This window comes from Lactuca serriola, chromosome 7 (genome assembly GCF_051521515.1).
Source record: "Lactuca serriola cultivar US96UC23 chromosome 7, Lser_US96UC23_V15, whole genome shotgun sequence".
Taxonomy (NCBI): Eukaryota; Viridiplantae; Streptophyta; class Magnoliopsida; order Asterales; family Asteraceae; genus Lactuca; species Lactuca serriola.
In genome coordinates this window covers 38,160,314-38,173,294 of record NC_136414.1, presented here as the reverse complement: position 1 = coordinate 38,173,294, position 12,981 = coordinate 38,160,314, and the positions used below count along the sequence as shown (strand labels likewise).

At 34.1% G+C, this 12,981-nt stretch overlaps 1 protein-coding gene across 1 annotated transcript; it reads left to right on the top strand.

The window, feature by feature from the left end:
* Positions 1 to 9,518: 9,518 nt before the first annotated feature.
* On the top strand, positions 9,519 to 12,207 carry LOC145062274 (oxoglutarate-dependent flavonoid 7-O-demethylase 1-like). Its single transcript, XM_079009902.1, has 4 exons — positions 9,519 to 9,911; positions 9,987 to 10,234; positions 10,335 to 10,659; positions 11,566 to 12,207. The coding sequence occupies exons 1-4, from the start codon at positions 9,666 to 9,668 to the stop codon at positions 11,842 to 11,844; spliced, it is 1,098 nt and encodes a 365-aa protein (XP_078866028.1). The 5' UTR covers positions 9,519 to 9,665; the 3' UTR covers positions 11,845 to 12,207.
* The last annotated feature ends 774 nt before the right edge of the window (positions 12,208 to 12,981 follow it).

The following is a 12,981-nucleotide window of genomic DNA, read 5'->3' as shown; positions in this document are numbered from 1 at the left end:
GTTATTGGCCTTGGTCTGAAGAGATTAAGCATGTAATGACGATTTTGGCCTTTTGCCCTGAAGTCATGATGTGACATAAGATGTGTCATGACGTGACGGTGTCCAGAATTGCGACTGTTTGTCGTTGCATTCTCACGATGTGACCAAGGAATGGTCACGATGTGATGTTGACTTTGACTAAGTTGACCGTTGACTTTTTTTTGACAAGTTTGACTTTTGGTCAAACTTGGGTACAATGGAGTATTTGACTAAGGATTTGTCTCGGTTTGGTTTTAGGAAATTTAGGTTGGTTGTTCTAATTCTGAGGTAGCTGTTGGGCTTTTGTTGATTAGTTTAGGCGAGTCTCCTCACTATACTTGAGGGTCAAAGGCACCAATGCCGACCCAATAGGACTTGTATTGTAGGATGCTAGTTGTGTTTGTGATACTTGCATGAAGGACCATAGGGTATCCCATGACACCTATATGTAAGACCGAGATTTAGGTATCGACATTACAAGGAAAGACCATGGGGGTAGGCCATGAGACTTGTATGTAAGACCAAGATTTGACCCTCGACATTACAAGGAAAAACCGTGGGGGTAGCCCATGACACTTGTATGTAAGACATGGATCTGGCCCCCGACATTACAAGTATCATGTTATGGGGTTAAAGCATACCCTAGGGTGGGGCCCATATTAGTTTATTGGGTTGAAATATACCCCAGGGTGGGGCCCATATTTGTATGTTTGGTATCTGGTACTTTGGGGAACATACTAAGCTTTATGCTTGCAATTTACGTTTATGGTTTCAGGTACTTCCGTTTTCAAAAGGAAGGGCCCGACTTGATCGCACTGCATCCCCTGGACTTTATTCCGCACTGAATGTTTACAAATTACTCTGATGTTTTGAGAATAATTTGACTTTGAATGTCTATTGGAACAATGAATGAATGGCTTTAATTTATTTAAAGTGACATTTTTACTCGTTATTTTTGGGACGTTACAATATGCATGTTTAGAAAATGACATGACTAATGTTACTTAATTAAAGTAGTTAGTTGATTACATGCAATAATCTACAATGAATAAATTTGTAATTGTTATGGTGATTAAATAATATGGATTTATTTATAATCAAAGTGTTTGATGCCATAGTTGATTAATTTATTATTGCGTTTCACTTTGCATGTTTTACTTCCTGAATATTTTTATTATTAAAAAATTCCATAGTCGATCATACTTTTGAAAGTAAGTAGTGAATTAAGATTGTCATGAATTGTTTGTAGATTGCCTATGAAGATTAGACATTGCATGAGATTGCTACAATATTCACGAGTACTTAGAAAATGGAATTTTGAGTATTAGATAAACCCACATTTAAAGATTACATCATGAATTTTATCATGAGTAAATCTATGATGATAATATCTACTATTATTAAAGCAAAGATATATAGTTCATAGTTTACAAATCAGTTGTGATTTGGTTTACTCAAACACATCTCATATCTGGATGTTATAAATGGTTATTTTATGTATAATTTGGTGAGTAAAAGGTATGACTATATAGTCAATGTAATTCATTACCTTTTGCTGAATAAGGAAAAGTGATATCTTTGGGCCCCTTGGTGATTTGAGTTGATCTATAAGAACCAGGCCTAGTCTGAACTAAATTGTTGTGTTCGATTTTGTAGTATGAATTTGATCATTAAATCGGAGACTAAGATGTAAACAAATGAACATGAGGTTGATCATTTAATCCGTGACTCTGTTCATTTGATATCTTGAAGTATGAAGGAATAGATGATCACTTATCTTAGGGCCGGCATTTGATTGAATCAGAGTTTGACAGTGGCTTTGGAAAGTACTTTTTGCTGTTTGGTTACACTTGCAATCGTAGTTATAGACCTATACAAGTGGGAGAATGTTGGATTAAGGTGTCTAAACTTATAACTAAATTGGTATAAAATTTTAAATAGAAGCAAAGTCCTTTTTGGGTTGCTCTTATAACCAGAAATAACTAGAAATGATATTACGAGAGAGAAAAAAATAAATTGTTGATATATCATGTGATTAATATATTAAATGGAAATAGATAATTGATCTGTTGATTTGTTATGTGATTAATAAATTAACATGAGATCAGTAGTTAAATAACTGATTTATTATTTGATAAATTAATGAGAAATCAATAAGAATTAATTAATTGTTAATCAGAATTAATCTGAAATTAATTAGAGGTGTAAGGGAGTGAATTGTAATTGTTCAATAGTTGAATAAAAGAATCAATTCTAGAACCATCCGTGGTATGGATGGTTTTGGCTTGATTCCTAGGGTTTTTGGAAGCCTACTAAATGCAGATAAGGAAATGATTTGAGTTGAGATTAAATCTGTTATTTAGTCAATTCAGTATGTCTTTGCCTGCAAGTTACCTAAACTATAAATAGGACCCCAATACCAACAAATTTTGTTCATACCTTTACCTACAAGCTTAGGAACGAAATCTCTATCCTTTTCCTCTCTCTTCCCTCTTAATTCTAGGGTTTTAGGTACAAACCATTAGATGCACTAAGTGTTTGGTGCTTCCTTTCTGAAGACCAACAAGGAAAGGAATAAGATTTATTTGCTATAGCAAATCTAAATTATATAAACCCTAATCCTTCTTGTATTTTCGAAATACCTAGGGTTTATTAGGGTTCTTGATGTTTATTGTTTATTGCTTATTGCAATCAATTAGAGAAAACATAGTTCCTTATAGGTTGTGAACTTAAGTGTTAATATTTTCCAATTTACATGTTTTTGATAACCTATAAAATCATAAGCTATATATGGGTTTATTTATTAGTTAATGCAAAAAGAATGAACTAATAAAGAAATAAGTCGTAATTTGTTATAAGTATCAATTTTTTTGTTCTTTTTTTTTTTTTAAATTTTAGGGTATGGTTGACCGAATCAATGGAGTGGAAGGTGCTCTTCGGGAAAACATTGAAAAGTTCGCTTCACCCTTATCATGAGAGCACAAGTATAATTCTGTAACCGAGAGAACAAAAAGTAGAATGCTTATAATATACAAATATATGAAAGTACGTTGTTGTAATAGAAAGAAGTAGCAATGTACTTTCATTCATTTGTTTATTATAGGATCTTAGTTTGCTTTGTTTCTGTAACAACATTATGACTTATTTTTTTTTTATGTATCTCTTTTTACACAACAACTACGAACTTTAGAATATGGATATATAAAGAAAATGTTATAGATATACCAATTTAACAACATAGTTACGTTGAGAGAGTAGATCAAGGTTTTTGTCATGCATAAACATGAAAATGGTAAGACAAAAAAAAACAGGAACTAGAAAAATCATCTGTAAACCACTCACACACTTCGACATGTATTTGGATAAAACCTAGGAGGAAGATTTCCACTTGGGGTTGGCTCTATCTACGAAATAAAAAAGTGAAAAAAAGAAAAAAACTAAGAAATAGCAAGCTAAGAGTAAAATAAAATAAAATAAAATAAAGAACCACACTAATTAGAGTAAACCAGGTCTAAACAAGAATGGGTAATAAAGGCAAAAAGTATCCACTACTGAAAACTACACACCGCTACCAGAGGAAAAACAACATGAAACTCCAAATGTATAAATTTATGTAATGTGTTATATATGCTAACAACATGAAACTCCAAATGTATAAATTTATGTAGTGTTATATACGTTTGACTTTTTCATGATAGGTGGGCTGGTCAATGACTTCAAAAGTGTTGAAGGAAGCAAAAAAAATGGAACTTTAGGTAATTCTTTACACTTTAATTTTTTTTTATTTACATCCAATTTGATATAATATAAATTATGATGATTTTGAGGTTGGTATGTTATGAAAACTTAACAACACCCTTCCAATGACTTATGGTGAGGACACAAGTAAATGGATATGAGTTGCTTCCATACATGTAACTTAACACTTTTTTTAATGATATATATATATATATATATATATATATATATATATATATATATATATATATATATTCTTGACCTGCATATGTGAAATGCTTTTTTGGTGGTATGTTACCTTTTAGGTGCTAGTAAACTATATTATGCTTTAGCCCTCCTCATGTTAATTGCTTCGCAGGTCTTTCTTCAAGTAAATTCTATGCTTTTATAATAGTTAATCTACGATTTTAAAATAGTAAATTTTATGCTTTTAAAACTAGTTATTGTTGTTTTTTTGCTATAGTTCAAATACTTTCTCAAAGATCTAATGAAATATGATGTTAAATATTAGGTATGTCCTTTATAACATTATACTTTTTGAAAATTGCCTTGTATATGAATCATATTGGTCAAAATACGATGCTATAAATGGAAAAAAATATAAAAGTAAGATGCTATAATAAACAAATCAATTAAAGAAAGTTGTCCAAAAAAATTATAATTTTATTTTCGAATTTGGACACATGGCAACCTCATCCACCTTTCAGATTGTTGATAGTAAAATTCGGCTTATGTGGTAGGATCCTTGAAAGTAAATGTTGTTTTTAAATTCCATTATGTGTTATGATCTTTCAGGCTAATGATGATTTAAAGAAAAAAGTGTCCATTATTAGAAATGCAAGTAATTGGTAGATCCAGAATTAATCAAGACGGTAGCTAATGATCTTGATGTATTTGAGGGTAAACATAAAGAGGTTGATGAAGAATTTTGGGAAGATGGTAACTTGAATGATCCATCACTCAAAGATTGACTTGCTTCAATGCAAAAGTTGTCTGAGGTGAGTTCAAGAGTAAACCCAATGATATTAGATATAACACTACAAGAAATTCGAGTATTAGCGGCGACCTGTCGCTGCTATTTCCTTTCGTCGCCGCTAAAAGTGAGTCGCCGCTAAAGGTGCGTCGCTGCTACTACTACATGTCGCCACTAAAGGTGTCGCCGCTATTTATATGTATTTTTATACATACAAAATACACATATACATACAAAAACACATACACATACATAATTCACATACAAAATACACATATACATATAAATGATCATAGAAAAGCACATATACATACATAAAATACACTCAAGATACACATATACATACAAATGCAAATACAAAATACATATCCACATCTACAAACACAAAATACACATCTAAAATATCAAAATTTTGTTATGAACAGTGGTGGTGGCGGTAAACTCCGGCGAGAACGGTGGGGGATCTCAAAATTCCGACAACCAACACAAATTTAGTAGGGAGAAGAGAAAAGGAAATGAAAATGGGAAAAAATGGAGAGGAAGAGCGGTGAAATATCGAAGAATTCGGTGAAATTCCGATGAGACCGACGGTGGTGAGCAGAGAGAAGAGAGAAGAAACAAAAGAGTAGGGAAGAAAGTGAAGACGAAACAGATTTTATTGTCGACGCTCTTTAGTGGCGACGCCTTTAGCGGCAACACATCGGAGGGAAAACAATCTGGGGTTTCCTATGTCGTTGGATCATCGCTTAAATCGACGGATGGGGTTGAAATGATGCGGATCGCCAGAACAGGCAATAGCGGCGACAAACCGGAGGGAAAACAATGCGGGGTTTTTTACGTCCTCTTAGTCATTGGATCATCGTCTAGATCGACGGTTAGGGTTGAAATGACGCGGATCGCCAACATAAGCCTTTAGCAGCGACACCTTTAACGGCGATGGACACTTTTAGCGGCGACAAAAAACACCTTTAGCTAATTTAATTATACACCACTAGCCAATTCATAAGCTGTCACATCAATTTTAGTGTGGTAATGACTCATGGAATCACAATTGTGCCAATGCAGTTTATCGCTTTTTTAAATATATTAAAGTAGGATGTTGTTTCCTACATTTATCCCCAAAACTCAATTTGGTTTGTGTAGCACGCAATTGAAAAAAAAAAAGAACGTCGAGTGTATAACTTCCGGTTTTGTTATTAACTCTGATAAATATCAATCTGGTTGCGAAGCACTAGCATATTTACTAGTTTGCATTAATACATAGGGCGTGTTTGGCACAGAGCTTTTGGAAGCGTTTGAGAGCTTCTAGCTTTTAGCTTTTGACAAAACGCTATTGTTTAAACAAAAAGCTTCGTTTGGCAGTACGAGCGTTTAACTTTTAGTTTTAACAAAACGCTCCGATTCTAAAAGCTACTTCATGTAGCTTTTAACAAAACTCTCCGGAGCTTTTGAAATCAATTTCCATAATTACCCTTAAAAATATATTTATATATTTTTTTATTTTTAATCAATTGTCCTTTTATGTAATTTTATATATTTCAAAAGCTTCCAGCTACTTTTGCCAAACATTCATATAACAAATAAAAGCTACAGCTTCTCGCTACCAGCTACCAGCTACACGCTACCAGCTACCCGCTACCCGCTACCAGCTAACCGCTACACGCTTCCAGCTAACAGCTACTTTTGCCAAACACGCCCATAGACATAAACATATAGTAGGCATTCCAACTCTTCAACAACCATTGCAACTTTCCATAAATAGATAACTATTAACTATCCTAATAACTAACCTATAACTTCCGCAATTAACTACCAATTAACTTCAGGAATTAACTACCCTACAATAACATAATTACAAAACCAACCCTATGTCTAGATTAACTTTCAGCATAAATTTTGTAGCTGATAAGTGAAGTCTATAAATTGTCTTCAGTTTGTTGTTTTCAAGTAAGAAGTGAAAAGGAAATAAAAAGTTTTTCGTTTTCTGTTCATATTATTATCTCCAAAATAATTCAAAGTTACAGCCAACACTATTCGTACATCCCACAAATGCTGTTTTTTTGTATTTTTATTATGTATGAGTTGACGTCATCAATTAAAAATGGGCTGCCAAAATTAGAGCATATATGACGTGTGTTCTGATGTGTGATTTGGGAGTTGATGGAGTTTCTTGATCCCTCCACCATAATATCACTCATAGAAACCTACAACTTGATGAGAATATACTTGTTGAAATTGTCATGTAGATATCTTCTAGAACCAAGGATCGTGATACCTAGACCTGCAAATGCTGGAAAAGCCCTATATTCTACTAGATAATAAAAAACAAAAGGATACCAAGGAATATTTAAAGATCTGCCTTCGTATCAGGAACATAACATTTTTTATATATATGCGTCCCTTATTTAAATATGATAACCTAACATATGTTGTATATCAATGAAAACTTATATTCTCCTTTGTAAATACTGCAATGCACGCCTGATTCTGTATATAATTTAATTAGTAAAAATCTTTGACCACAGATTTATTGCCCGACTTTTCAATAATAATTAAATAGAATATTTCATGGACTGAAAAGGGATATAATGAAGACAAAATTGCAAGAATGGTCCCTGTGGTTAGGTCGAAATTGCCACTTTGGGTCAAACAGGTTTGGACTAGCATTCATGGTCCAAAGGTTTTCATTTTCTTGCCACTTTGGTCCATTTTACTTTAAACTTTTTTGTAATGACGATTTTGCCCTTGGTTTGCTTTTACAATTTTATTTATTTATTTATATAGTTTAATATTTAAAAGAAAAATAAAAAAGAAACTCTCTCTCTCTCTCTCTCTCTCTCTCTCTCTCTCTTAACAAAAAAACAGTTGACCCGGTCATTTCTCACCATTTCTTCCTCCGACGAAGAAAGGAGGCTGCTGACCACCAACTTCGCCGCCCCTCCCCGCCTCCCTCCGGTCGTGTAGCACCACCAAACGCCCATCCCTTCACCCACTATTCTGTTGTTCTCAGCTCCGGCAAATTGACCATCGCAGCTCTGAAAAATCGACTTAGCCACCAAGAAATGAAAACCCAAGTCGCCAATAAACCCTAAATTCAGAGTTTGTAGCGGCTCAAATATTGTCTTCGTCGAGTTGCTAGGGTTTGCAGTGAAAACCCAAGTCGCCAATAAACCCTAAATTCAGAGTTTGTAGCGGCTCAAATATTGTCTTCGTTGAGTTGCTAGGGTTTGCAGTGGCACGGAAAGGCTTCAAAGACAAAGATTGGAAAGGTATCAAAACCCCTTAAGGGTTTTCAACGTTGTGTGTTTGTCGTAACAGGTGTAGATCAGCTTCGTCCTACCAGACCTGCAACATTGTCGGATCCGTGGCTGTTTGAAAGTGAAGATCCGTTGAACACCCTATCTTACCAGATCTCCACCTCGAGCGTTGGAAGCCACCGTCGACAACTACTACATCTTCACAGCCTTGCTCTCACCTTCACCAGTTTAGGGTTTTCAAACCCTAGCTCCGTCCGACCCTTTTCATTAAAAACCCTAGTTTCGTTTGGAGAAGCTCCAACAGTCGTATCATCGCCTGTCATCGCTGGAGATATTTGTTCATCGTATTTCATCCGTTGCATCGTCGCCGCCACCCTTCTTTTGTTTTCAGATCAACAAACATTTTTGATACATTTTGACTGGTAGTAGCGGTTGTAGCCTTCTCAGTCTAGATCTATAGCTCGATCCGACTTTCATAGGATGCTAGGGTGTTAGTGTAGGTGTTCGCAGGTGTTGTTGTTGACGTTGATTAATGGTGGTGCTGGAGTTGATCGGTGGTCATGGGTGTGGCAGCGATGACCGGTGGTTTTGGAAGATTCTAGCAAAAAGAGGTGAGGAATATAGGTAGGAGAGAGAGAGAGAGAGAGAGAGAGAGAGAGAGAGAGAGAGAGAGCTATTTTCTTTTTCTTTTTAATATTAAACTATATAAATAAATAAATAAACTGGAAAAGCAAAACCAAGGGCAAAATCGTCATTACAAAAAAGTTTAAAGTAAAATGGACCAAAGTGGCAAAAAAATGAAAACCTTTGGACCATGAGTGCTAGTCCAAACCTGTTTGGCTCAAAGTGGCAATTTCGACCTAACCACAGGGACCATTCTTGCAATTTTGTCTATAATGAATAATAAGTGTGAGAAACATGAAAATAGGCAATGAGTTATTAAATCTGAATGTGTTTTAACAAAAAAAAAAAAAACTATAAATTTACATAAACTTGTACGGTACGAGTTTCAATGAGCTGACAAGTGTAGGTAGTTTACATTCAATAGATGAAATGTTATTATTGAAAAATGCAACCTTCAATGGATTTCAAATTCAAGAGTCATTGAAATATTCAAACAAATTAAGTTCTCTAATTCTTAAATAATAATTTAAAATATATTTCACTGAACTTGGTAGAGTTTAATGCAGAGTGAGAAAAAATTGATAGAGTTTTATGGAATAGTGAATAATGATGTTACAATTAATCCATTAAATTCTATGAATATGCAATGTAGATGCTCTAAGAACCATGGGGGTGTTGAGGTGAGACAAAGTGGGCAGCTGTATAGGGCCTAATTTTTTTTATTATATGTTTTTATTTAAAAATAAAAACTTATAATAACCACAAGGACCATTTTTTTTGTTCGCCTTGGGCCTTTGAGTATATTTAATTTCTTAGGACCAACCTGCTAAGAACTATTGATGTATATTGATCAAGTCCCATGCAAGAACAATTGATGCATTGAGCAAGTCCATGCAACTCCTGTCACATATGTGTCATTTTGATATATCACGTTCTGGCAAGCAAATCTTTTCTATTTAAACCAACACATAGCGAACTATTGTTATTTATCAAGCCAAGAGACTTCTCACTTTGTAGCATAACAAACACTCCAACTGTTAACAACCGATTTTTGAATGGCTTCCTCACAACCATTGCTACCCATCCATGTGAGTCTTCAAGAGCTTGCAAAAGAATTCAAAGTAGCTGTCCCTGATCGCTATGTTCAGGAGCATCGAGAGCCCACCATTATCTTTAATGGCTCTTCACCTTTACCCTCTATCCCAGTCATTGATTTGAAAGATTTTATCAAGATGTTAGAAAAGAATGACGATAACCTGAAAAGTCTGCGCTCCGTGTGCCATGAATGGGGAATCTTTCAGGTGAAGTATCTTTATAAAGCTCAAACTTATGTTCAATATCTATTGTAGATGACCTTGAATTGAATTAATATGTAGTTGGTGAATCATGGAGTAGACAAACTGTTGGTGGAGAAAATGAAGAAGGAAACCATACAATTTTTCAACATGCCTGTGGAAGAGAAGCTGAGGTACAAGTTGGAAGGAGGTGACTATGAGGGGTATGGTCAAACCATACTCCATACTCAAGATCAGAAAATTGACTGGGCTGATCGCTTTTATATGATCACCAATCCTATTCAGAAAAGGAAATCCCATTTACTTCCAGAGTTCCCTCCATCACTAAGGTCTCGTCAAAAAAAATAAACATTTAGCTTGATAAATAATTTGATACAATCTTAATAAGTTATACAACTCTCTATTAATTTCTTCAATTTTTTTCAACAGAGAGACCATGGAGAACTACTTACAAGAACTGCAAAAACTTGCGATTAATTTGTTGGGTTTAATTGGGCAAGCAGTAGATATTGAAAAGCAAGAGATGGTAGATATATTTGAAGATGGAATCCAATCAGTGAGGATGAATTACTATCCTCGATGTCCCCAACCAGATCTGGTCATCGGTCTTACCCCTCACTCTGATGCTACTGGAATTACCATTCTTCTCCAAGTCAACGATGTCGACGGTTTGCAAGTCAAGAAAGATGGGGTATGGATCCCTGTGAATTTTCTTCCAGATGCTTTGGTCGTAAATATTGGAGACATTCTTGAGGTTAGGCTACTGGCTAACAATCTCAAATATAATAAATCTACTTAATAGATGCGACCTGCAAAATGAGTTTAAAAACCCGAAAGAAATCCAAAACAAATGAAAGGATAATTATTTATTGTGCAATTTTGAAACGTGGGTATACATGCATTTTGATTCCCTTTATATATATATATATATATATATATATATATATATATATATATATATATATATATATATATATATATATATATATATATATATATATATATATATTTGAGATCAGGCTTCTTACTTTATGGCGTTGTGCCCTACTGAAACATTTAAATATAACCCATTTGTAGTTGAGTATCTCTCCGGGTCATAGTTGTTGTGCACTAGGGTTTTCTTTTCTGATTTCACCAAATTAGTTATATGATTTAATTATTAGGCAGGGAACATTCATGTTCAAGTTCAAACTAGAGCAACTACAAACTTATTACAAACGTAAATTAATTAGGTACCAGCTACCCGAAGGTGCAGCTTTAATTCGGTTTAGATGTAACCACATAAGCTTTGGTTTGTATATATCTTTAATGAGTATCTAGACCATTTAACTTATAAGTTTAAGTTTTCTTGAAATGTGGGATGTATTAATTAATTAGTCTGCAAAAAGGGTGTATGTTTAGGTTTTATACCGAAGGTTTTCATGTTTTCTGTATACAGAAGCTATAGTGCTATACTTGTTTTTTGTGCAGCATACAGAAACTATACTTGGTGGATTATTTTGATATATTCTATAAGTATTATGAAAAATTATATATTCGAATGAGGCCTAATATTTTTCATGAAATATCATATTGAATTTCACACAAATTAAATATTGATGGCAAGTGCTACAAGAATCCATTTGCGTACTTACTAGTTTTAAATTATATGGATTTGCAGATAATGAGCAATGGCATGTACAACAGCATTGAGCATAGAGCGACTGTTAACACAACAAAAGAGAGGATTTCATTAGCCATGTTCTTTAATCCAAAGCTTGATGCAGATGTTGGACCAGCAAAGAGTCTCCTAACAAATACAGGAGACCCACCGCTGTACAAAACACTTGTAATGGAACAGTACCTCAAGGACTTCTTCTCCCGCAAGCTCAATGGAAAGACATTTATCGAGAAAATGAAAATAAGCAGTGAAGCAATTGAACTTGATCAAATATCCTAGTCAGGTTTTATCATAAAATAACTTGATTGACGTTATTCGAAGTAGAAGCTAGAAACAAATAAAAAATAAATTGAACATGATTGACATACAAAATAATCTATAGAGTAGTTTAGAACTCCATGTTTTACATGTAGTATTGATATGGATCTAAATAGTGAATGTTATTCGAAGTATAAGCTAGACACAAACTATTAAGATGGCGGTTATGACAGTTAATGATAGTTATTCAACCGTTATGACCGGAGGGTTGCAACGGTTTACTATGTGATATATATCTATATATAGTTGTATATAAGTGTGTATTATTGTATGTATTGTATCAAATTGTACATATGTAAATAAAAGAAAGATTTGTTTGTCTTATATCTAATTGTCATCTTCTTCCTCTCGCACCTATACACCGGTATCATAGTCATATTGAAACTCAAGGTAGACAACGTTTCTAGTATTTATTAAGGGTTAATTAATAATTAAGATTGGTTAAGAGTTATAAAAGTTAATGATGGGCGGTTAAGTGAACTTGAAATGGTTGTGATAGTTTTGATATATAGAATAGGATTTGCTCACCCTCATCGTCCATCACTCTCTCTTGACTTAGAAAAAACACTATCCTTCCTTGGTTGGATCTTAAAGCTTTTTAAAGGTGTTTTGTGATTTTGAAGCAAGAAGAAGGTGTTTTTAGTTCAATATTCAGCAAGCAAGCTCCTCACTGCCTTTGCCTTCTTACACTCATTATAGACCTTTGTAAATCCTCAAGATCATAACTTTTATGTGCAACAGTTCTAGATCTAGGCTTTTAAGCACTTTTCTCCTTGTTTAAGGTGGTTTGAGTGGATAGATTCCATAAAGTTGGAAACTTTATGGATCATTAAGGTCCCTTTGTGGTTATATGTTCCAAATCTAATGTTTTATGGATCCGTTGGTCTTATGGAAGAGTTTTGAGCTCATTTCTTTCATTTTTAACCTAACTTGGAAAAGACATACATCAGACATGCATGTCTATAAAGCAAAGATCTTTATGATGTATTTGAGTGTAAGAAAGCCTCCTAAAAAGTTTGGATGAGTTGTTTCATGGATTAAGAGCTTAATCCTTTTAGTTGGCTAGAAAAGATGCCAAAACGTGGTGGTTTGATCACC

Bases quoted from the DNA above. Each gene is read 5' to 3' on its own strand.
- LOC145062274 (XM_079009902.1), top strand. From the start codon at position 9,666: ATGGCTTCCTCACAACCATTGCTACCCATCCATGTGAGTCTTCAAGAG. The intron at 10,235-10,334 runs GTCTCGTCAAAA...TTTTTTCAACAG, and splicing joins GAGTTCCCTCCATCACTAAG to AGAGACCATGGAGAACTACT. The intron at 10,660-11,565 runs GTTAGGCTACTG...ATGGATTTGCAG, and splicing joins ATATTGGAGACATTCTTGAG to ATAATGAGCAATGGCATGTA.